Raw genomic sequence first — 26500 nt, 5'->3', positions numbered from 1 at the left:
GGTAACACTAGTGAGCAGTAGAGAATATGAAGTGATTTTTGGCCCAGGACGTGTTTTGTTTTATTCATTATTGAAATGTTTTTTGCTACCCTTATGTTGTATGTTTTGTATATGAGATTTCCAGTTCATTTTATCATCTATTAATACTCCCAAAAATCTGGTTTCTTTTACACTTTCGATGTCTACTCCGTCTATTTGTATTTGCGTATGATGCTCTTTCCTACTATTGCCAAATAGCATTATTTTAGTTTGACTGAGATTCAAAGATAGTCTGTTTTTTTCAAACCATCTTTTTAATTTGTTCATTTCTTCTGTTATTATTTGTATTATCTTCTGTGTGTTCTCTCCTGAACAGAAAGCAGTTGTATCATCTGCAAATAAAACTACCTTGAAGTCCTTTGTAACTTTACAAAATGTCGTTTGTATAAAGATTAAACAATTTTGGTCCCAGTATTGATATTCTGTACAATTGACCACTAAATGGTAACACCCCCAATAAGTTGTTCAACGGTCCACGGTAATCGATTGATGGTGCAAATATCTCATATTGGACTAAACTTGGTTCGCCTATGTTTTTGGTTAGGAAACGTGAGTGACGTCACGTCCGCCTGCCAACGGTAACTTGACTTAATGAAGTCAGGAGGACTTTTTTAGCGTGTTGGACACAAAAAACCGCTAACGGTTTCACTTCCGGTTTTGGACTTTCTTACCAGAAAAAGATCTTGGAGAGGATATTCGCCGACCCCGCCGGGTTCGTCCTGCCATCTTTGCGCTCCTTTTCCATAGTATTCCACCCCCAGGCAGCGCGGCTTGCCTCTCGCTGAGCAGAGCAGCTAGACGTGATGACGGCACATGTTACGTGAGTCGTCCTTTAATGCCGCCCGCGGCAACTAAAGCGCTGCTTTCTCATCATTATGCTACAAGAAAATGACACCATTAGGCTCCGCCCACGCCACTCCTGATTGGCGGAGAGGAGCGGCCTCCCGTTGGCTGCCTCTCAGCGGTGCTCGCACGCCATTGGCTGACAGCCACGACGCTCGACATGAACGCCTGGGAAAGTTGACGAAAATGAAACCCCCCAACAAAAGAAGAAAGCGTCACGAGTTGACATCGTAGGATAGAAGAGGAGAGCAGGGGTCACCAACGCGGTGCCCGCGGGCACCAGGTCGCCCGTAAGGACCAGATGAGTCGCCCGCGGGCCTGTTCTAAAAAAAAATAAAATAAAAAAAAAAAAAAAAAATTTTTTATTTTTTTTATTTTTTTAAATTAAATCTACATAGAAAAAACACGAAATACACTTTCAATCAGTGCATCAACCCAAACACAACCTCCCCCATGCACACTCATCCACACAAAAGGGGTTATTTCTTTCTGCTACCAATATTCTGGTTCCCACAACATAGACAACACATCTGCAAGGGACACAGTCCCTGAAGCACACATGATTGTATAGGCTGCTGGTCCACTAACATTTTCATTAATTACTATTTTTTATGTAATTATTTTTATATTGTTTTACTTTCTTTTTATCCAAGAAAATGTTTTTTATTTATTTATCTTATTTTATTTTATTTTTTAAAAAAGGGCCTTATCTTCAACAGACCAGGTCGTCAATGAAATTAGATTTTTTTAAAGGGTTTTTTAAACCAGGCCAGTCCAGATAATGTCCAAGTCGGACTCAGCAACACACACCTTCATTCATGTACACAGAAAAAAATTAGGGAACACAACAGATTGCATATAATTTATAAACAAAACACTTTGCATTCCATTCGAAAGGACGTTCCCTTTAGATTTCCGATCCTTAACATTTTACATTTATCATAATTAAGCTTAAGGCCAGATTGCTGTGAAAATATGTCCAAAAGATTAAGAAGGTTCCGCAAACAATGAGGAAAAATCTTATCTTTGTGAATCAGCCTTTTCTGACATGAACTTCATCAAGAACAAACACAGAACACGCCTCACTGATGCACATCTGCAAGACTCACTCAGAGTTGCAGTGTCAAGTTACACACCAGAGTACAACACACTAGTTAACAGCATGCAATGCCAGGCTTCCCACTAACTGACAAAGAAACAGATAACAGATTTGGTGTCCAGTTCAAATTGTGACATGATTTAAAAATTTGAGAGTTTACTTTTGTATTTTACATGAGTTATTATTTGTACAAACATGGTGCAAAGTAATTCATGATTTGTTAAAAAATGTTAGTGGCTAGCTAGTTAAAATGGGATATTGTGATTTCAGTGATCATTTGAAAATGTTCAATTTGAAAAATGTGCACTTAGAGAAAATATAAAAATAAAGTGTTGCATATTGATATTTATCTGTTTCTATATATATTTATTGTGAGAAATCATTAAGATGATCAGTGTTTCCACAAAGATAAATATAATTAATTATCAATAATAACAGAGTTAAAGGTAAATTGAGCAAATTGGCTACTTCTGGCAATTTATTTAAGTGTGTATCAAACTGGTAGCCCTTCGCATTAATCAGTACCCAAGAAGTAGCCCTTGGTTTCAAAAAGGTTGGTGACCCCTGGGAGAGGCTTTATTTATCACACAATGATAAAAGTCCTACAAGTAAGGCGTGTGTGTGTATATATACATGTATATATATCATACTTGCCAACCTTGAGACCTCCGATTCCGGGAGGTGGGGGGTGGGGCGGGTGCTGGGCGGGGGCGTGGCTAAGAGGGGAGGAGTATATTTACAGCTAGAATTCACCAACTGGAGCATTTCATATATATTTCATATATATAATATATATATATGTATATATGTATGACATCATATATATATATATATATATATATATATATATGTGTATGACATCATATATATATATAAATATATATATGTGTATGACATCATATATATATATATATATATATATATATATATATATATATATATATATATATATATATACATATATATGTGTGTATGACATCATATATATATATATATATATATGTATGACATCATATATATATATAAATATGTGTATGACATCATATATATATATATACATATATATATATATATATATATATATATATATATACATATATATATATATATATATATATGTGTGTGTGTGTGTGTATGACATCATATATATATATATATATATATATATATATATATATATATATATATATATATATATATATATATATATATATATATGTATGTGTGGGGGAAAAAAATCACAAGACTACTTCATCTCTACAGGCCTGTTTCATGAGGGGTTTCCTCAATCATCAGAAGATTTTAATAGAAGCATTCACATACCGTGGTTTATATAGGACACAGAACGGGTAGGTACAGGCAGGCGTAGGGGCGTGGTGATTGGCTCATGTGTTACCTAGGAGGTGTTTCCTTCTGTGACGGCATGCTGATACAATTTCGCTGCGCTTGTTGAGGGATGACAGGTCTGGGCGGTATATAATAAACAGTTTCTCTTTCAAGCTATGCTTGAAAGAGAAACTGTTTATTATATACCGCCGTCACAGAAGGAAACACCTCCTAGGTAACACATGAGCCAATCACCACGCCCCTACGCCTGCCTGTACCTACCCTTTTCTGTGCCCTATATAAACCATGGTATGTGAATGCTTCTATTAAAATCTCCTGATGATTGAGGGAACCCCTCATGAAACAGGCCTGTAGAGATGAAATAGTCTTGTGATTTTTTTTCTCCACACATACATATATTGCGCTCTACCACGGTATTGATCACTATTTTTAAATTTTTAAATTTTTAAATTAAGACATATATATATATATATATATATATATATATATATATATATATATATATATATATATATATATATATATATATATATATATATATATATATGTATATATATATACATACAGTATATATATATATATATATATATATATATATATATATATATATATATATATATATATATATATATATATATATATAATATGTATGAAATACTTGACTTTCAGTGAATTCTGGCTATATATATTTATTTTATCATACATATAAATAAAAGAAATACTTGAATTTCAGTGTTCCGGAGGCTATCCAGTAGATGGCAGTATTGTCCTGTTTAAGAGTGTCACAACATTGCTGTTTACGGCAGACGAACTGCTTTACGGTAGGCGAAAACGTGACTGGCGTTGTTGTGTGTAGTTACCGCGCTGGGAGGACGTTAATGAAACTGCCTAACAATAAAACCCACATAAGAAACCAAGAACTCGCCCTCGATCATTCTACAGTTATAACGTCATTGGGCAGGCACGCTGTTTATATCGTGGGAAAGCGGACGTGAAAACGGACGTGTCCCCACTCAGGTCCGCATGGAGCTGGAGGGGGCGTGGCCTCCAGCTCCGGCTGAATTCCGGGAGTTTATCGGGAGAACATTTCTTCCAAGAGGTTATCGGGAGAGGCGCTGAATTCCGGGAGTCTCCCGGTAGAACCGGGAGGGTTGGCAAGTATAGATAGATAGATAGATAGATAGATACATACACATATATATATACATATACATATATACACATACACATCAGTGACGTGCAGTCACATATAACAATTTAATTATTATTTTTTCTTTTTACTTTTTTTTTCTTTCCATTATGGCATGTGAGGCAGGGGAGGCCCCGCCTCACATGCCATAATGGAAAGGAAAAAAAAGTAAAAAGAAAAAAAAAAAATTAAATTGTTATATGTATCTAGTGATTATACTAAAGTTATTTTCCATGTAACTTCACCAGTTTTAGATTATTTTTATTCAAAATCGCTGAATTTTCACATTTGCCGTTCAAATACTTGCGGTGAGTCAGCAGCCAGTTGAGGCACGTCACGGATTTGTGCCTCAACATGGATTGCGCAATGACTCTGCTAACTGCTGGCCTGCTGTGCAGTGAGAGCGTATTGCTATATGAATTATATTATACATTTCCATAGTTTAGTTAGCTGAGGTATATAATGTACAGTGTATTTTGTCAACAACTGTATGTGTGTCACGTATTTCTTGTGCTGGGCAATCATAAAACGGCTGCAAAAGACGCACTGGCTGAGGCTGGCAGTAATACGGCCTCCTGGTGGTAGAGGGCGGTAGTGATCCCAGAGATCATTCCTCGGCCGCAGAAGAAGTGAGAACAAGCAACAGTTAGCAAGTCAAGTGCAGCGATCGTTTATTTTTTCCTCTCGCCTGAACTTTTATTAAAAACATGGAGGATTACATATTGTAACGACCTGCTGAAGTTGATGTTGTGTTCTGGATTGAGTGACATTTAGAATTCCCATGGTTGTGAACGTAGCACGCCTGTAAGATGATTGGCGAAGAAGGAGGAAGTGTTGTTGTTGCGGAAATGAGGAGGATATAGACGTGCGTGTGGAAGGAACCAGATAAGTTGAGCTGTGTTATTATAAGTTGCTCAATAAAAGTTAAAAAAAAGAGCGTCAGACTTGGTGTGCACTTCTTCTGGATGCTACAATATGTCAAATAAAACAGTTTTCTAAACCGGACTTTCAATGGAAGCAGGAGGTAATAATTAAAGGTACACCAACGCCGAAGCTAAAAGGTTTGCTTCAGACCCGTTCTTTTCAAACGGCGTGGTACACACGCAGAGGCTGGCTGTGTGGCTGTCCAGCAAGAAAGCTAAGACCATAATAATGTTTATTAAATGTGCTTTTTTGTGTGCTACAGTTTGTATGTGTAAAGAATGCTGGTATGCGCTTTTAAACATAACCCGTCAACTGCTGCCAATCACATGGTGAATAAGATACTATTTAGGGTTCATATGTTTGTAAACATAAACAGTTTCTCTTTTAAGCATTTATTATATACCGTCCAGACCTGTCATCCCTCAACAAGCGCAGCGAAATTGTATCAGCATGCCGTCACAGAAGGAAACACCTCCTAGGTAACACATGAGCCAATCACCACGGCCCTACGCCTGCCTGCACCTACCCGTTCTGTGCCCTATATAAACCACGGTATGTGAATGCTTCTATTAAAATCTGATGATTGAGGGAAACCCCTCATGAAACAGGCCTGTAGAGATGAAATAGTCTTGTGATTTTTCCCACGCGTACATATTACGCTCTACCACGGTATCGAGCACTATTTTTTTGGGATAATCTAATTAAGACATATATATATATACATATATATATATATATATATACATATACATACATATATATATATACATATATACACACATACAACACACATATATACATAAATATACATATATAATGATAATAATAATAATGGATTAGATTTTATATCGCGCTTTTCTATTATTAGACACTCAAAGCGCTCACAGAGAAGTGGGAAGCCATCATTCATTCACACCTGGTGGTGGTAAGCTACATTTGTAGCCACAGCTGCCCTGTGGTAGGCTGACGGAAGCAAGGCTGCAATTTACGCCTACGGCCCCTCCGACCACCACCTATCATTCATCATTCATTCACCAGTGTGAGCGGCACCGGGGGCAAGGGTGAAGTGTCCTGCCCATGGACACAACGGCAGCAATTTGGATGTCAAGAGGCGGGGAGCGAACCTGCAACCCTCAGGTTTCTGGCACGGCCGCTCTACCCACTACGCCCCCTATACATATTTTTTTTGAACGATCTGAGGGAACAAAGTTGTGACAATGTGTGCAGTGAAGATGAAGGCATTTCTTTGAATACTTTCATGGCACTTTATGACAAACATTGTCCTTTTACACATTTTAGCAGGAAGCAAAAGAAGAACAAATGATGACAAAGGGATTGAAAAATGCTTGCAACAAGAAAAATACCTTTATATATGACACAAAGATCCACAGAGTCAGGAAGTAAGGACCGAGCGTACAAAAACAATCTAACCAGCATCTTACCAGCACGTAGAAAATAATATTGCAGTCAAGGATGAAGTAAAAGAACATGAGAGCAACGTGGGACATCCTAAGTAAGAGGACACAAAGATCCACAGAGACAGGAAGTAAGGACCGAGCGTACAAAAACAATCTAACCAGCATCTTACCAGCACGTAGAAAATAATATTACAGTCAAGGATGAAGTAAAATAACATGAGAGCAACGTGGGACATCGTAAGTAAGAGGAGAACATGCAAATTGGAACTGAAGACCTCCACTGATTGTCACACACTTGATATGGAAGTGATGAAAAAGGTAATTGAAGACTTTAACGTGAATCGGAAACCTATCTTTTCTAACGGGGAATTTTACAAACAAAATGAAAAGAGCAAAAGTTGGACACCAAAACAAATTCTTTACTTCCCCAATTTTCTAAAACGATTGAAAATGTGTTGAGTTTTGATAAATCCCATTGAGAGCACCAAATGTTCATATTTGCATCTCCGCCTACCAGGATTGTGGGTGTTGTGCTAACAAATCAGCACATATTCTGCAAATATACGAAGACAGACACGCTAAAAGTTACATTTTAGAGACGCAATCCTTACTAGAGCCGTTTTGCGTGTGCTATCATGTTTAGTACACGCAAACCTTTAGTACAGGGCGTCCAAATTGCAGCCCGGAGGCCCAATTTTTTTTTTTCGGGACCCCATTCTAGTAAACAAATAAAATACTAGTAAACAAATAAAACATGAGAGCAAACAGGTGAAATGTAAGGAGAACAAGTTGCAATGTTGACTCTAATAACACAAAACTGCCATGTAGGCTCTTTTCTTTTCTTTAAAGCTGTCATTGCTCAAAAATAATAATGAATCAAAATCAATGTTATGAATTGTTGATCTATTTAAGGCGCCAATTACTTCACATCAAATATCACACTTGAAGAATATTTTGGGGGGGAAATATTGCATATTTTGTGTGTTTGCCATATGAAAAACGAAATTTTCATTGACAAAAAGTGCATAAAACAAACAACCTCCCCCAGAAAAAGAGAAAGAAATAATGAAAACTTACAATGGATGGATAGATCTAAAGTTACTCTAGAGCAGGGGTCTCAAACTGGTTGTCATTGAGGGCCACATCGCAGTTAACGGCCCTCAGAGGGTCACTTGTAACAGTAAATAATAGGGGTGTCAAAAATGTTTTTTTTTTCAATTAATAATTGATCAAAAACATATAAAACCTATTTATTTTGTAATTATTGTTTTCATTTATTTTTTAATCATATAGTAGATGTAGACCAGGGGTCACCAACGCGGTGCCCGCGGGCACCAGGTAGCCCGTAAGGACCAGATGAGTAGCCCGCTGGCCTGTTCTAAAAATAGCTCAAATAGCAGCACTTACCAGTGAGCTGCCTCTATTTTTTTTAAATTGTATTTCTTTACTAGCAAGCTGGTCTCGCTTACCCGACATTTTAAATTCTAAGAGAGACAAAACTCAAATAGAATTTGAAAATCCAAGAAAATATTTTAAAGACTTGGTCTTCACCTGTTTAAATAAAATCATTAATTATTTTACTTTGCTTCTTATAACTTTCAGAACGACAATTTTAGAGAAAAAATACAACCATAAAAATGATTTTAGGATTTTTAAACACATATACCTTTTTACCTTTTAAATTCCTTCCTCTTCTTTCCTGACAATTTAAATCAATGTTCAAGTAAAAAAAAATTTTTTATTGTAAAGAATAATAAATACATTTTAATTTAATTCTTTATTTTAGCTTCTGTTTTTTCGACGAAGAATATTTGTGAAATATTTCTTCAAATTTATTATGATTAAAATTCAAAAAAATTATTCTGGCAAATCTAGAAAATCTGTAGAATCCAATTTAAATCTTATTTCAAAGTCTTTTGAATTTATTTTAAAATTTTTGTTCTGGAAAATCTAGAAGAAATAATGATTTGTCTTTGTTAGAAATATAGCTTGGTCCAATTTGTTATATATTCTAACAAAGTGTAGATTGGATTTTAACCTATTTAAAACATGTCATCAAAATTCTAAAATTAATCTTAATCAGGAACAATTACTAATGATGTTCCATAAATTCTTTTTTAAAGTTTTTCTCTTCTTTTTTTCTGTTGAATTTTGAATTTTAAAGAGTCGAAATTGAAGATAAACTATGTTTCAAAATGTAATTGTCATTTTTTTCGTGTTTTCTCCTCTTTTAAACCGTTCAATTAAGTGTAAATATCATTAATTATTAATAATAACATAGAGTTAAAGGTAAATTGAGCAAATTGGCTATTTCTGGCAATTTATTTAAGTGTGTATCAAACTGGTAGCCCTTCGCATTAATCACTACCCAAGAAGTAGCTCTTGCTTTCAAAAAGGTCGGTGACCCCTGATGTAGATGATCTATATCTGCTGTACACATTTACTTTTGAAAAGAGAAGTGTTAGATACTTATTTTTGTCTTATTTCTATTTGACTTTATTAAATGTTTGGCTAGAATTGTATTAAATAAAACCAAGGTTTATTTTAAGTAATATAGAAATTGATCAGAGCTGTTTATCTACTTTATGGAGGAATGTAGTTCATCATAGAACTAGCATCCAATGTATTGATTTTGAATTGAGAATTGTTTAGATTTGAGATTCAATTGTGAATGTAATTATTAGCTCCAGGAATTGCATGGAGTCGTGAGGTGCCCAAAGAGTCACAGCCCTCATAAATAAAATACCACTATAAAGGATTGATGATGATATTATTACAATGCATTTATTTCATCATATTTTTACATGCACAGTAAAAAAAAAAAAGTAGATATCACGGTAAAAAAACAAAAAACCTCTCAGTCAGTCAGCATCATTTTACCAAAACGTTTACGCTGGTTTTTACAGCATTTTACTGTGAATGGAAAAACACTACCACTTTTTTTCTTTAAGGATAAAAATTCCATAATTTTATTTTCTCGAATTAGTGATTGTACTGTTTAAAAAAGATTACTACTTATTAGTGTTGTCCCGATACCAAAATGTATTTCGATACTTTTCGGTATTTTTCTAAATAAAGGGGACCACAAAAGGGTTAGGGTTAGGGTTGGGGGGGGGGGGGGGGGGTACTTTTTAGAGGCGGTATAGTACCGAATATGATTCATTAGTATACCGGTACTATACTAGTACCGGTATACCATACAACCCTACTACCTATATGTTTATAGTTTTTTTTCTGTTTATCTATTTACTATCTGTTTATATTATTACATTTTTTTAATTATTTAATTTTGTATTTTTATAATTTTTTAAAATTCCTTTATTTGTTAATATTTGTGACGTAACATTATCAGGTAATAAGAAGGGACTTTTATTTTGAAGGCGAGTTGGTCCCTCCTCTAGTTTCCGGTAGTCTCAGCACGACAGTCAGACGCCCACTTGTTTACACACGAGACAGGTTTACGTGTTTCAGCGCTCCAAGTTTGTTGTTTCTTCCCACAAAGTGCCTTGGAAACATTGTCTGTAAGTCTTGTGTCTGTTTTATGAGTAACATGAAGACGTTGTGTGTGTGTGTAAATGTAGAAATAGCACTGTGCGACGATAGCTTGTTCTACTTTTTAGCTTGTTGCTACTTAGCATGTAGCTTCTTTGCTCGCTCACTCCTCTAAGGGAGGGTGCAATGTTTATAAATGTAAATCCTATTCATGTGTGGCTATGAGTATTACATGGGCTGTATAGGGCTATTTACATCACTTTATGAGCACTGTTTACATGCTATTGTATGGGCTGTGTGTGTATGTGTGAAAACATATTATGCAGCAAACATTTATGGAAATGTAGTTACTTAGTGGTGTTTATTTGACATATATTTTGTGTCTCTTTATACAGTTTTACAATAATAACAACAAAGAAAGAAATGACCAATTAGACAAGAAGAAAGGAAAAGTGCATTCCCTGTGAAAACCACTAAAGCTTCTTAAAGATAAAAGGCCTGGACTCTTTCTTCCCTTTCCTTGGAATCTTCATGTTAGCTATCCGTCAACTTGTTAACGTCACGGACACAGACACGTAGGACGGAATAGTAAAAAGACAAGCTTCACGGCGGGCACTTTAACAACAGAAGCAATAAAAATGGACAACGCCGAAACAAGTGGAGACATCGGCAGCGGTGATGTGGCCAGCACGGAAAGAGACCGTGGACACGACGCTGCCTCCCTGCATTCCACCACAACTGCAGGATCCAGTCTTTCCTCAACTAGCAAAGCTGCTATCAAGGCCCGCGCTAAACTCGAAGCTGCGCGCGCACGCGCTTCCTACGGACGCCGAGAAGCAGAACTGAAGGCTAAAGAAGCCAGAATAGCAGCCGAGTTATCAACACTGCAGGATGAGAAGGAGGTAGCAGCAGCATTAGCTGAAACCCAATTCCTCGAAGAAGCAGCTGAGCTTGAGAGCCGTGAAGGAAGTAGAATGAGCCACTTTGGATTGGCTAGCAATAGCAACCAACGCACACACGACTATGTTGAACAACACACAAAGCGACAATCTAGCTATGGAGAGCCCCCTGTACTAGAAACATATACTCCCCAAGCTCCTCAACTGTCAGCTGCAGCTCAACTACCCAAAGAGTTGACAATTACTGCTCCTACACAACAAACTGGGAGGCCTACATCAGCTGCTACACAGCAACACACAAGGTCGGTGCCTGCAGTACATCGACAGTTCCCTGACACGGTCCCACCTCGTCAGTTCTCGCCTGTCCAGTCATATTATCCCCCTCTCAGAACCCCGCTGCAGTCAAATCCAAAAGACATGACTGCTATGAGTGACATTGCAAGATATTTTGTGCGCCGGGAGCTTGTGAGTTCCGGTCTCACCCAGTTCAACGACCACCCGGAAAACTACTGGGCATGGAAGTCCTCTTACATCAACGCTACTGGAGAACTCAACTTAAATGCCAGTGAGGAACTCAACCTATTAACAAAGTGGCTAGGAAGAGAGTCCTCGGAGCATGTCAAAAGGATTCGCTCTGTCCATGTCGCCAACCCTGCTGTAGGTCTGCAACTTGTCTGGGAACGCCTAGAAGAGTGCTACGGCTCCCCGGAGGTGATAGAGAGATCCCTCTTCAAAAGACTTGAGGATTTTCCGAAGCTGTCCAACAAAGAACCCACAAAACTAAGGGAACTTGGAGACCTGCTCTCAGAGTTAAACGCTGCTAAGTCTGAAGACTACCTGCAAGGGCTCTCATACCTGGACACAGCCAGGGGTGTGAACCCCATTGTAGAAAAGCTGCCACACGGTCTGCAAGAAAAATGGTTGGCTAAGGGTTCTCAGTACAAGGAGCAGTACAATGTTTCCTTTCCCCCTTTTGCCTACTTCACCGACTTCATCTGCAGCGAAGCACGTAGAAGAAACGACCCCAGTTTTTCCCTCACTCTAACTCCGCTGAAAACATCTAATCATCTCCCAAAGCACGAACAGTTTGAAAGAGGGGCAAGATACGCTAAACGACAAGTATCTACCCACAAGACAGATGTCGAAGGAAACAACTCAACTTCTCAAATGTTCAGTTCAAGTTACAAGCTCGACGATGTCGGGAGACAGTGTCCCATACATCAGAAACCCCATCCTCTGAACAAGTGCCGTGGTTTTCGAAGCAAACCACTTGAAGAGCGCAGAGCCTTTCTGAAAGACAATGGGGTCTGCTTCAAGTGTTGCTCCTCCACGACCCACCTGGCGAGGAACTGTAAGACTGCTCTCAAGTGTAATGAATGTGAGAGCGACGACCATGTAGCCGCACTTCATCCTGGACCTCCACCGTGGGATAAAGAGAACAAGGACCCCCCCTCACAGTATGGCGGGGAGAGTGAAGAGAAAGCGCCTGGACCAGCAGTCACCTCGAAATGTACAGAAGTCTGCGGCAAAGGGCAAAGCCTCCGGTCCTGTTCCAAGATATGCCTTGTTAAGGTTTATCCCAAAACACACCCAGACAGAGCTACTAACGTCTACATCCTCCTAGATGACCAGAGCAACAGATCCCTGGCGAGGTCTGAGTTCTTTGACCTCTTCCAAATCAAAGGTTCAGACTCACCTTACACTCTCCGGACATGTGCAGGAGTCTCCGAGACATCCGGAAGGAGAGCCACTGGGTTCATCGCAGAGTCTCTGGATGGAAAAACCAGTGTGGTGCTTCCAACACTCATAGAATGTAACCACATGCCAGACGACCGGTCCGAGATCCCAACTCCCGAGGTCGCACGACACCACAACCACTTGAGGTCCATCGCTCACATGATCCCACGTCTGGACCCTGAAGCCCAGATACTAATACTTCTTGGACGCGACGTCCTTCAGGTCCATAAAGTCAGAGAGCAGCGTAACGGTCCTCAGAGTGCCCCCTTCGCCCAACGACTGGATCTTGGCTGGGTTGTCGTAGGAGATGTGTGTCTCGGGTCAGCCCACAAAGCGGCAGCTGTGACTTCCTACCGTACCAGTGTGCTTGAAAATGGAAGACCATCTCTCCTCACTCCATGTCCCAACCAGCTTCAAGTCAAGGAAAGGTTCAGCTCCAAAGTACACAATGCAACTTCTTCTAGCAGCCTTAAATTCAACATCCCTGTCCTCGATGACAGCAACTTGGGCAACACGATCTTCCAGAGCACTAAAGATGATGATCAAGTAGGACTTTCCATCGAGGACCGAATGTTCCTGGATTTCATGGACAGAGAGATGACAATGGATGACACCAACAGCTGGGTGGCACCGCTTCCATTCAGATCTCCTCGTCAAAGACTGCCAAACAATAGACAACAAGTACTCAGCAGACTTACCACTCTTCGTCGCACCTTTGAAAGAAAGCCAAAGATGAAGGATGACTTCTTTGCCTTCATGCAGAAAATCTTCGATCGCAACCATGCTGAGTTGGCACCGCCACTAGAGGAAGGAGGTGAGTGCTGGTACTTACCTATTTTTGGTGTCTATCATCCCCAGAAGCCGGACAAGATCAGGGTCGTCTTCGACTCCAGTGCTCAAGATCATGGCATTTCCCTGAATGACGTACTACTTACTGGGCCGGATCTAAACAACAGTTTGCTTGGCGTGTTGCTGCGCTTCAGAAGAGAGACTGTTGCTGTAATAGCAGACATTGAACAAATGTTCCACAGCTTTGTCGTTCGCAAAGACAACAGAGACTTTTTGCGCTTCTTGTGGTTCAAAGAAAACGACCCCGGCCAAGAGATTGTGGAGTATCGCATGAAAGTCCATATATTCGGTAACTCACCCTCCCCAGCAGTAGCCATCTACGGGCTTCACCGTGCAGCAGAACATGGAGCAGAGGAACATGGATTAGATGCCAAACACTTTGTGGAACGCGACTTCTACGTCGATGACGGGCTCACGTCGCTACCTTCAGCCACGGAAGCCATCGACCTGCTGACAAGGACACAGGAGATGTTGGCTGCTTCAAACCTGAGACTCCACAAGATAGCATCCAACTGCTCTAATGTGCTAAAGGCCTTCTCTCAGGAAGATCATGCAGGAGGACTACAAAACTTGGATTTCGACGACAACTCCACTCTCGTCCAACGCAGTTTGGGACTCAGCTGGGAGCTAAAGCATGACATCTTCACCTACAAAACAATAGCCACAGAGAAACCCTACACACGTAGAGGTGCTCTAGCAGTAGTGAACAGCCTGTTCGACCCTCTCGGTCTTGTAGCTCCAGTCGTCATTCAAGGGAAGTTTCTACTCCGAGAACTGACTTGCAACGAAGCCCTTGACTGGGACACCCCTCTACCGAAGACAAAGGAAGCTGAATGGAAGATGTGGAAAGATTCATTACAAGATTTACAAGACATTAGGATACCTAGAGCGTACTCAACTACCACCTTGTCTACTGCACAGAAGAGAGAACTTCATTTTTTCTGTGACGCTTCAGTAAAGGCTATCGCTGCCGTTGGCTACCTCAAAGTAATTGACAGCGATGGAGGGTGCCACGTCGGTTTTGTCCTGGGAAAGGCGAAACTAGCACCTCCATCCGCCCACACTATTCCAAGACTGGAATTGGGAGCTGCTGTACTCGCAGTGGAAATGGCAGAGTTGGTACAGAGAGAGCTGGACATTTGTATTGACACAATGCATTTCTACACAGACAGCAGAGTCGTCCTGGGATACATCTACAACCAGACCAGGCGATTCTACGTGTACGTCTGCAACAGGGTGCAGCGAATCAGAAGGTCAACCAAACCAGATCAGTGGCACTACGTCCACACAGCTCAAAACCCAGCAGATCATGCTTCACGATCAGTTCCTGCAACGGAGCTAACAAACACTACATGGTTCACAGGACCCACCTTTCTGTACCTGCCTGATGAAGTTCCCAGCTCTGAAATGGAACATCACAAGCTCGTCGACCCAGACACTGACAGCGAGGTACGTTCCCATGCTACAGCACTTTCCATTCCTCACTCTAAGCTAGGATCTCATCGGTTTGGGCGATTTTCCACATGGAAGTCACTAGTACGGGCTATCACTTCCATAACCAACATGCTGGAACGTAAAAGAGCACCAGTCACAACCGGCGATATCACTAAACCCGTTACAGCACAACTATCAAAAGCAGAGACTATCATAATTAGTTGTGTGCAAAAAGAGACTTACAGAACTGAGCTCGACTGCTTGGCTGCTGGGAAAAACATTCCAAAAGACAGTCCCCTAAGAAAGCTGGACCCTTACATGGATGAAAAGGGACTTTTGAGGATAGGAGGAAGGCTCAAGCATGCCACACTGGACATTGGAGAGCAGTTTCCTATTATCATTCCAGCCCACAACCAAATTGGGAAGCTCCTTGTGAGACACTACCACCAAAAGGTCAAACATCAGGGTCGTGTCTTCACAGAAGGATCCATCCGTACAGCAGGATACTGGATTGTTGGTGCCAAACGGTGCATCAACAGCATTCTCCGCAAATGTGTGGTTTGCAACAAACTTCGTGGAAGGACTGCTGAACAGAAAATGGCGGATCTTCCCCCTGACCGTCTGTGCACAGAACCACCTTTTACCTATGTGGGACTTGATGTGTTCGGTCCCTGGTCTGTCACCACGAGACGGACCCGTGGAGGTCAAGCTGAAAGCAAGAGGTGGGCAGTGCTCTTCACGTGCATGAGCACGCGTGCCGTGCACATAGAACTCATCGAATCAATGGAAACATCAAGTTTCATCAACGCTTTACGTCGATTATTTGCACTGAGAGGACCCGCAAAGCAGATTCGTTCCGACTGTGGGACAAACTTCATTGGTGCCTGCAAGGAGTTGCACATGGTCCTAACAGATCCCAAAGAGCCCAATGTCAGGAAGTATTTGGGTGAGGAAGGGTGTACGTGGATTTTCAACCCGCCTCATTCCTCCCATATGGGAGGAGCCTGGGAACGCATGATTGGAGTCTCCAGAAGAATTCTTGACTCCATGCTTCAAGAATCCAGCCGATCACATCTCACTCATGAAGTGTTGTCTACGCTAATGGCAGAAGTAACAGCGATCATTAATGCCAGACCACTCACACCGATCTCCTCAGACCCGGAATCTCCTTTCCTTCTGACCCCTGCTTCGCTATTGACGCAGAAGTTGTGCACTCTCCCTGCCCCTCCTGGAACGTTCGACAACAAGGATCTCTACCGCCAGCAGTGGAGGAAGGTGCAGCATCTCGCCAACACCTTTTGGCACAGATGGAGGCGCGAATACCTTCCCACACTTCAAAATCGCAACAAGTGGCAAGATGTCAAGCCTAATCTGAAGGAGGGTGACCTTGTGTTGCTCAAAGACAATCAAGCTAAGAGGAACGAGTGGCCCCTGGCTCTTGTCACAAAGACTTTCCCCGACCAGGACGGGAAGGTCAGGAAGATAGAACTCAAGGTCACAAGATCTGGATCTGCAAAGACTTTTCTGAGGCCTGTCTCTGAGACAGTCCTTCTCTTGGCAGCTAATGATACAGACTAAGTTAAGTTAGGTTTCTGTAATTTGTATCAATCATGTTCCTACTGCAGTTCGAAATAGTGGTATAGTATTTATACCAGGCGGGGAGTGTGACGTAACATTATCAGGTAATAAGAAGGGACTTTTATTTTGAAGGCGAGTTGGTCCCTCCTCTAGTTTCCGGTAGTCTCAGCACGACAGTCAGACGCCCACTTGTTTACACACGAGACAGGTTTACGTGTTTCAGCGCTCCAAGTTTGTTGTTTCTTCCCACAAAGTGCCTTGGAAACATTGTCTGTAAGTCTTGTGTCTGTTTTATGAGTAACATGAAGACGTTGTGTGTGTGTGTAAATGTAGAAATAGCACTGTGCGACGATAGCTTGTTCTACTTTTTAGCTTGTTGCTACTTAGCATGTAGCTTCTTTGCTCGCTCACTCCTCTAAGGGAGGGTGCAATGTTTATAAATGTAAATCCTATTCATGTGTGGCTATGAGTATTACATGGGCTGTATAGGGCTATTTACATCACTTTATGAGCACTGTTTACATGCTATTGTATGGGCTGTGTGTGTATGTGTGAAAACATATTATGCAGCAAACATTTATGGAAATGTAGTTACTTAGTGGTGTTTATTTGACATATATTTTGTGTCTCTTTATACAGTTTTACAATAATAACAACAAAGAAAGAAATGACCAATTAGACAAGAAGAAAGGAAAAGTGCATTCCCTGTGAAAACCACTAAAGCTTCTTAAAGATAAAAGGCCTGGACTCTTTCTTCCCTTTCCTTGGAATCTTCATGTTAGCTATCCGTCAACTTGTTAACGTCACGGACACAGACACGTAGGACGGAATAATATTATTTTTTTATTTTTTTTGTTGCTGTTTTTCTCTTCTTTTTTCCATTTAGGGCAGACAATAAATGTATGATGTATGCAAATATGATGTCATGGATAGGAATGTCTGATTGCTGGATGTCAATAAAAATTCAATTAAAAATTATAATAATAATAATAATAATAATAATAATAATAATAATAATAATAATAATTCTGGCGACTGAGTTCACCAAAAAATATTTTTTTGTTTTTCAGTGTGAAATTTGATAAATGGCTTGTTTTGAACTCACAATTGAAGCAGATATTGAAGCATTTAATTGATGTGAAAATGATTTATAATGTATGATGTCATAATATTTGTTGCATTGTTAGATAATATTAAAATGTCAAAAATCTGCAGTTGCACGTTTTTTTCCGGTCAAAATGGAAAGAAGGAATACTTTGAGGAAAGTACCTGGGCTTTAAGTTTGACACCCGTCATCTAGGTCAGGGTTCTTAACCTTTTTGACCTCGGGGCCCCAACTTTTCCACGACACAAGGGCCCGGGACCCACTCAAATATGAACACTAAATGAGTCATCTTACTCTTGATTGTAATAATATTCAATAATTATACCTAACCTTGTCAAATGATGTCAAATAAATAAACTAAATTAATAATAAATATTTTTCTTAACTAAACTGTCAATTGAATTAATGTGCAAATGAAAATACAGCTTCACCACTGTAGTCATCATTTTTGCGCTTCAGAAACTTCTCGATGACTTTCAGACTTCTTCTGTTGGTTTGATATTGTCATTACTGCCACAAGTGGTGGGAAAGTGTATTACAACTGAGTACAATACAGACCACAGCTGTGAGACAGTTTTTTTGGGGGGCAGCCCACGAGGGGGCGCTATGGTTAAGAAATGCTGATCTACAGACTTGAAAATAAAATAAAAAAATACAAAAAAAATATGACTTATTTTTAACTCTTAAGTGAAATTTTTGTAGAATTTTTGTGGGGTTTTAAACTATCATTGCTCAAAAAATAATAGTGAATTAAAAGCAATGTTTTTAAGAATTGTTGACTAATTAAGGCTGTGATTATTACACATCAAAAATTCCTCTTTGACATTTTTAGGGGAGAAAATATTGCATACTTGGGGTTTTGAAAGATAAAAACATTATTTTTATTTTTTTTTAAACGTTATATTGACAGGCCTGAAGTTGATCTAGAGCAGGGGTCACCAACGTGGTGCCCGCGGGCACCAGGTAGCCCGTAAGGACCAGATGAGTAGCCCGCCGGCCTGTTCTAAAAATAGCTCAAATAGCAGCACTTACCAGTGAGCTGCCTCTATTTTTTAAATTTTATTTATTTACTAGCAAGCTGGTCTCGCTTTGCCCGACATTTTTAATTCTAAGAGAGACAAAACTCAAATAGAATTTGAAAATCCCAGAAAATATTTTAAAGACTTGGTCTTCACTTGTTTGAATAAATTCATTAATTTTTTTACTTTGCTTCTTATAACTTTCAGAAAGACAATTTTAGAGAAAAAATACAACCTTAAAAATGATTTTAGGATTTTTAAACACATATACCTTTTTACCTTTTAAATTCCTTCCTCTTCTTTCCTGACAATTTAAATCAATGTTCAAGTAAAAAAAATGTTTATTATTGTAAAGAATAATAAATACATTTTAATTTAATTCTTTATTTTAGCTTCTGTTTTTTCAACGAAGAATATTTTGTGAAATATTTCTTCAAACTTATTATGATTAAAATTCAAAAAAATAATTCTGGCAAATCTAGAAAATCTGTAGAATCAAATTTAAATCTTATTTCAAAGTCTTTTGAATTTATTTTAAAAATTTTGTTCTGGAAAATCTAGAAGAAATAATGATTTGTCTTTGTTAGAAATATAGCTTGGTCCAATTTCTTATATATTCTAACAAAGTGCAGATTGGATTTTAACCTATTTAAAACATGTCATCAAAATTCTAAAATTAATCTTAATCAGGAAAAATTACTAATGATGTTCCATAAATTATTTTTTTAAGTTTTTCTCTTCTTTTTTTCGGTTGAATTTTGAATTTTAAAGAGTCGAAATTGAAGATAAAATATGTTTCAAAATGTAATTGTCATTTTTTTCATGTTTTCTCCTCTTTTAAACCGTTCAATTAAGTGTAAATATCATTAATTATTAATAATAACATAGAGTTAAAGGTAAATTGAGCAAATTGGCTATTTCTGGCAATTTATTTAAGTGTGTATCAAACTGGTAGCCCTTCGCATTAATCACTACCCAAGAAGTAGCTCTTGCTTTCAAAAAGGTTGGTGACCCCTCATCTAGAGATTTCATTGTTGAGTATATTTTAAAAAAATAAAAAATTCAAAATATTTTTTCTGAGTGAGACCCTTTTGGGTCCCCAGGACCAAACATGATTTTGAAAATAAAAAAATATAAAAATGTCTTTGGCAATGCTTTGAGGTTTTGAGTGTGCGACCCTCAGTGGAAACAGTTTGCACACTTAAGTACAATGTTTCTTAGCCGCCACAAAACATGCCTTTCTCAGCTGCGGTCCGTACTATAGTCAGTTGTAATACACTTTTCCGCCACTTGTGGCAGTAATGACAATATCAAACTAACAGAAGAAGTCTGAAAGTCATAGAGAAGTTTCTTAAGCGCAAAAATGATGATTAAGTGGTGAAACTGAATTTAATTGAGTTTAGTTAATAAACATTAAAGGCCTACTGAAAGCCACTACTACCGACCACGCAGTCTGATAGTTTATATATCAATGATGAAATCTTAACATTGCAACACATGCCAATACGGCCGGGTTAACTTATAAAGTGACATTTTAAATTTCCCGCTAAACTTCCGGTTCGAAACGCCTCTGAGGATGATGTATGCGCGTGACGTCAATCATTGAAACGGAAGTATTCGGACACCATTGAAGTCAATACGAAATAGCTCTGTTTTCATCTCATTATTCCACAGTATTCTGGACATCTGTGTTCGTGAATCTGTTGCAATTTGTTCATTGCATTATGGAGAAAGAAGCTGAGCAAGCAAAGAAGAAAGTTGTCGGTGCGAAGTGTCTATTTTGCGAGGGAAGTCAGCAGCAACACGTACACAGCCGGCGCTTCTTTGTTTACATTCCCGAAAGATGCAGTCAAGATGGAAGAACTCGGACAACAGAGACTCTAACCAGGAGGACTTTGATTTGGATACACAGTTGCGATAACGTGAGTACACAGCTGCGCTTCCAAACATTTGATTGCTTGCTATAACTAGCTCGAGCTAGTAGCTAGGAGCTAGGAGCTAGCATTAGGATTAATTCGTGGCATATTAAATATAAGCCTGGTTGTGTTGTGGCTAATAGAGTATATAAATGTCTTGTGTTTATTTATTGTTGTAGTCATTCCCAGCTGAATATCAGGTCCCACCCGCGCGCTTCCAAACATTTGATTGCTTGCCAGTACGTGCGTGTCATGTACGTAACTTTGATTAAAAATATAAGCTTTATGAACCTTGGGTTAGGTGAACGGTTGTTTGGGCTGAGCGAGTGTGTGTGTTGTGCAGGTGTTTGAATTGTATTGGCGGGTTTTATGGACGGGATTCTGTCCATATTACCCGCTCGAGCTATAACTAGCTCGAGCTAGTAGCTAGGAGCTAGCATAACAAACACCTAGGTGTTTTTATGCGGGATTAATTTGTGGCATATTAAATATAAGCCTGGTTGTGTTGTGGCTAATAGAGTATATATATGTCTTGTGTTTATTTACTGTTGTAGTCATTTCCAGCTGAATATCAGGTCACCCCCGCCTCTCACAGCATCTTCAACTCCCCACTAGTCCTTCACTTGCACTTTCCTCATTTAAAAATATTTCATCCTCCCTCAAATTAATGGGGAAATCGTCGCTTTCTCGGTCCGCATCTCTCTCACTTCATGCGGCCATCATTGTAAACAATAGGGAACTTTGCGTATATGTTCAACTGACTACGTCACGCTACTTCCGGTAGGTGCAAGCCTTTTTTTATCAGATACCAAAAGTTGCAATCTTTATCGTCGTTGTTCTATACTAAATCCTTTCAGCAAAAATATGGCAATATCGCGAAATGATCAAGTATGACACATAGAATAGATCTGCTATCCCCGTTTAAATAAAAAAATTTCATTTCAGTAGGCCTTTAATGGTGTGTAAATGTATTATTCATCACTTATTGACATCATTTAAAAAGGTTGTAAACTAAGTAATTATTGAATATTATTACAATCAGGAGTAAGATGACTAATTCAGTGCTAACATTTGAGTGGGCTCCGGGCCCTTGTGTAGTGGACCCCCAAGTCAAAAAGGTTAAGTGCTGGAGTAGACCAGGTCCAATATGTCAGACGTGTCAAATTGTCAATGGAGACTTTATGCCGAGTCCAGGCCCGTAAGACCGCATCTGAGGTGTTGATTTGGAGCTGGAACATTCCGGGAGGACAAAAGTTGTGAAAGTAAAGCAAGCAGTCGTGACCCACACAACCCTCTCTTCGGACCTCTTCCGAGACTACGTCACGTAGAACCACTTGGGACTGGGAACAGGTGACGGAGGGTCTCATGTGTGGGATCACACGTCCACGTCAAGGACAGTTATGTGGTTTCACCTTCAGGCTGCCCGGCATTTTGTTCAGAGAATGTCAGCGACGTGTTGTGACAAGCTCCTCCCACGTGCACGCAGCTATGGCAACGCCTTCCTTCGCCGTGACCCTGACATTTTGGAAAACCACTTTGACACTCCGGAGGTCCACCGGGAACACATCCGTCTGCACTCGGCAATCGAGCGGATTCTTTGCCGCATGGAGGCGGTGGACTCACCTCCAAAGTGGTCTTTAAAGGAAAGAAAGCGTTATTGTTAGTTTCTCAAAATGATCTTATTTTGTTTTTGTTGAAAAATTCAGGGAATCGGTCCTTGGACAAAAGTGGACGTTAAAGCCGAGAATCAAAGGATGTAAAAGAGTAGTCATTTAGAGGTTTTATTTAACAAGCACCGTAATATGAGCTTTTTTCCCTAAGCTTTGAACCCTGCGGCTCATAAAAGTTTATGGATTTTTCTTTCTTGCAATGTCAATAGTTTCAAATAAAAGAAAGACACTGAAAAGGTGTGTTAGTGTCCATGCTACGGTGCCATCTTGTGGACGTGTTTCTTCCCTGCAGTTGCTCCTCTCTTTACTCTGAGCTACGGACCTACCGGAAGTAGAGTTTGCCGTTAGGTCTTCTCGCCATCCATGGCGTTTCTACTCGTATGGATTCTTCATTCATCACTCCGAGCAACGTTTGTAGGTTTTACAATATAAGTATGTGTCTACGTGCTATTGCAACATAGTCAAGTTAGCGCCGTTAGCTAATATGCTAACATGTTTACAAGTGTCTGTGTCAGTATTATTAACTTACAATGGCATTCTTTTTGTATTGTTTCATTTTCACAAATTTCTCAGTGGATTCACCAAAACGTCCATGACCGTGACTTCTGTTTTGTTTGATCAGCCGTTTTACTGCCGTGTTACGGACAATCTAGGTATGTAAATAAACATTTGCAAAACATTTCTGTGTAAATAACTCATTTCACAACGTATACATTTGCGGCTTACAGTCCCGTTTTTTTCTTCTAAAATTTAGCGGGTGCGACTTATATACCGGAGCGCTTTATAGTCCGGAAAATACGGCATACTTAATATTTTTGACTACTGTAACGTTACACACACCGTTTGAACAGTAACACTGTGTTGTGATGTTTAATTCAGTGATTCTACTTCCCCGGTCTCGACACACCTTTCGCAGCAGGTGTACGCAAGGTGCTGATTGGTTAACAGTGGGACGGGGGCGGGGCAAGATGAGAAGTCACAGGAGTTGGGGGGGAATCTGTTTAAAAAGTGGGTTACAAACCTCAGCGGGTTTTTAGACGAGAGTCAGGTCAATTAACTTCTTGACCTAAGACTGAAGCCCGTCCAAACAACCTGCTGTTTCCCTTTTGAGTTGACCAGACTGGGACTCTGGCCCAGCAAGTGTCCACAACACCCGGGAGATTTAGGAAACAGGTCAGCACCTTTTTAGCCACCTTAAAACCCCCTGGAATGCTGATTAGACGTGTTTTATGACCGTGGTAAACGTCTGACCTTTCAAAGCCTCACACATTTTATCTCATCGCCGGAGTTGGCCGACGCTTGGAATTTGGGTATCGATCCGAGGCCGATACTGGTGCCGATACTTTTGACTTGAAACGTCACTTTGTCAATTTGGTTGACTTGGTTGATTGTGACTATTACAACACATGTTTCTGGAACTGAACACATTCTCAAATCATTAAACCAAACAAACAAACATAAAAAGTTGATTGTGACTATTACAACACATGAGACTTGGTTGATTGTGACTATTACAACACATGTTTTTGTAACTGAATACAATTTCAAATCATTAAACAAAACAAACGAACAAACTCGTTTTAGCTCATGGAGGAAAATCTCTTAAGAACTTGAAAATAAAGACAACTTCAAAATTGTCGTCTTTGTCTGTCTTCGGCCGAAAATAGAACCAGCACATTTTGAAAATGTACACATTACGAATAATCCTCACGGCAAAACAACAAAACGGGTGCACTTTCCAAAACACCACAAAGAACACAATCAACTTGGACTTTGTCTCCGTGTTTTTACAAAGACATTCAACTTTAAGCACTTCCTGTCCAGCATTCTCACATTGGTGGTTCACCATTGAAGACGTGTTGGGAAAAGCAACCGAGTGTTTCCTCAAACCGCCGCATTGGTGACATCCGCAACTGCCACAACACGTTATCATCGTTCAAATATTACAATCATAATGTAAACAATTGTCAAAATGACAACAGGATGGCCGAATTAAAGGTAACACAACTACCAACTTAACCAATGTAAACGTGCTAGTTTTAAGCATAAAATAGAAGAAACAACAAATGTAGAAACACACATTTTTACAATGGAGTTCAGGGTGCGCATAGATGATGGTCAAGTTGACTTAAGTCTTTGCATTTTACTGTCGTTATTTTATCTGTTGAGTGGATAATTTACAATAAAATAAGGTATTCCCTGTTTCCTGGTTCCTGTTGACTGTTTCGTGTTTCCCCTGCATGTGCACTCACCAGTTGCACTATTTCCTTTTTGACATTAAAGTCATGTTTTCCTGCGCTACGCCTGCCATCTCTGCATCTTAGGGTTTGTCCCCAGCAGCTCCTGACAAAAATCTTTAAAATAAAAGTACAAAAATCATAAATATAAAAGGAATGGTTCATAAATAGTAAGAAAATAGTAAAAAGTGTGAAGATGTAAACATAGAAACCTGAGAAGAACTTTTTTGTGAAGGTTTACTGCCAGGAAGTTACAGCTGTGCTCTAAAGGGTGAGTTAAGGTGGTGTGGTATTAACGGTCTTGCCTTGAATCATTTACACACCACATTGTGTACACATTGTGACTACGGTCCTCGCCGTGTTGGTGACATCCGCAACTGCCACAACACATTATCATCAAATATTACAATTATAATATATACACTTGTCAAAATGACAACATGATTGCCGAATTAAAGGTAGCACAACTACCAACTTAACCAATGTGAACGTGCTAGTTTTAAGCATAAAATAGAAGAAACAACAAATGTAGAAACACACATTTTTACAATGGAGTTCAGGGTGCGCATAGATGATGGTCAAGTTGACTTAAGTCTTTGCATTTTACTGTGTCGTTATTTTATCTGTTGAGTGGATGATTTACAATAAAATAAGGTATTCCCTGTTTCCTGTTATCCTGTTTCCTGGTTCCTGTTGACTGTTTCTTGTTATCCTGTTTCCAGGTTCCTGTTGGCTGTTATCCTGTTTTCCCTGCAACAATTGTGTACACATTGTGACTACGGTCCCCATTGCATTGGTGACATCCGCAACTGCCACAACACATTATCATCGTTCAAATTTTTACAATTATAATATAAACACTTGTCAAAATGACAACATGATGGCCGAATTAAAGGTAGCACAACTACCAACTTAACCAATGTAAATGTGCTAGTTTTAAGCATAAAATAGAAGTAACAACAAATGTAGAAACACACATTTTTACAATGGAGTTCAGGGTGCGCATAGATGATGGTCAAGTTGACTCAAGTCTTTGCATTTTACTGTGTCGTTATTTTATCTGTTGAGTGGATAATTCACAATAAAAGAAGGTATTCCCTGTTTCCTGTTATCCTGTTTCCTGGTTCCTGTTGACTGTTTCGTGTTATCCTGTTTCCAGGTTCCTGTTGGCTGTTTCCTGTTTTCCCTGCAACAATTGTGTACACATTGTGACTACGGTCCCCTTTGCATTGGTGACATCCGCAACTGCCACAACACAATACCATCAAATATTAAAATTATAATATAAACACTTGTCAAAATGACAACATGATTGCCGACTTAAAGGTAACACAACTACCAACTTAACCAATGTAAACGTGCTAGTTTTAAGCATAAAATAGAAGAAACAACAAATGTAGAAACACACATTTTTACAATGGAGTTCAGGGTGCGCATGGTCAAGTTGACTTAAGTCTTTGCATTTTACTGTGTCGTTATTTTATCTGTTGAGTGGATAATTTACAATCAAAGAAGGTATTCGCTACTGCCTCAGTCTGCCGCCATCTGCTGCCAGACACAACAGGAGCAGCTGATTGCTGACCAAGTGATTAGGACACCTGGTTCTCATCATTTGGATGGGCGGCCACCATACTGTTGGCAATATAGTGCAGCTTGTGTGCTTAGCGGTTGTGTAGCTGCTAGCGTGTTTACCCTTGGGAAATGA

General features: G+C 39.5%; 2 protein-coding genes across 4 annotated transcripts in view; one reads left to right on the top strand and one right to left on the bottom strand.

Moving 5' to 3' along the window:
• LOC133653278 (ATP-binding cassette sub-family C member 4-like) overlaps positions 1–929 on the bottom strand; it is a 113343-nt gene extending 112414 nt beyond the window's left edge. Inside the window, exon 1 of the mRNA XM_062052383.1 lies at positions 711–929. Within this exon, the coding sequence (XP_061908367.1) occupies positions 711–784 (74 nt within the window). The 5' untranslated portion in view covers positions 785–929. The remainder of the gene's footprint in view (positions 1–710) is intronic.
• A 5871-nt stretch (positions 930–6800) lies between these two features.
• On the top strand, positions 6801–17651 carry LOC133653277 (uncharacterized). 3 transcript variants are annotated; one of them, XM_062052381.1, is made up of 2 exons: positions 6801–7177; positions 10747–17651. In XM_062052381.1, exon 2 carries the CDS (start codon positions 10990–10992, stop codon positions 16846–16848), a length of 5859 nt encoding a protein of 1952 aa, XP_061908365.1. In that variant the 5' UTR covers positions 6801–7177; positions 10747–10989; the 3' UTR covers positions 16849–17651. The 3 variants fall into 3 exon arrangements, with proteins under 3 accessions (XP_061908365.1, XP_061908363.1, XP_061908366.1); XM_062052379.1 differs by lacking the exon at positions 6801–7177 and adding an exon at positions 10044–10380; XM_062052382.1 differs by lacking the exon at positions 6801–7177 and having other exon boundaries at positions 10044–13668; positions 13750–17651.
• The last annotated feature ends 8849 nt before the right edge of the window (positions 17652–26500 follow it).

Source organism: Entelurus aequoreus, linkage group LG07, assembly GCF_033978785.1.
Source record: "Entelurus aequoreus isolate RoL-2023_Sb linkage group LG07, RoL_Eaeq_v1.1, whole genome shotgun sequence".
Taxonomy (NCBI): Eukaryota; Metazoa; Chordata; class Actinopteri; order Syngnathiformes; family Syngnathidae; genus Entelurus; species Entelurus aequoreus.
Note: the sequence above shows the minus strand (reverse complement) of the source record. Positions and strands in the feature narration are given on the sequence as shown.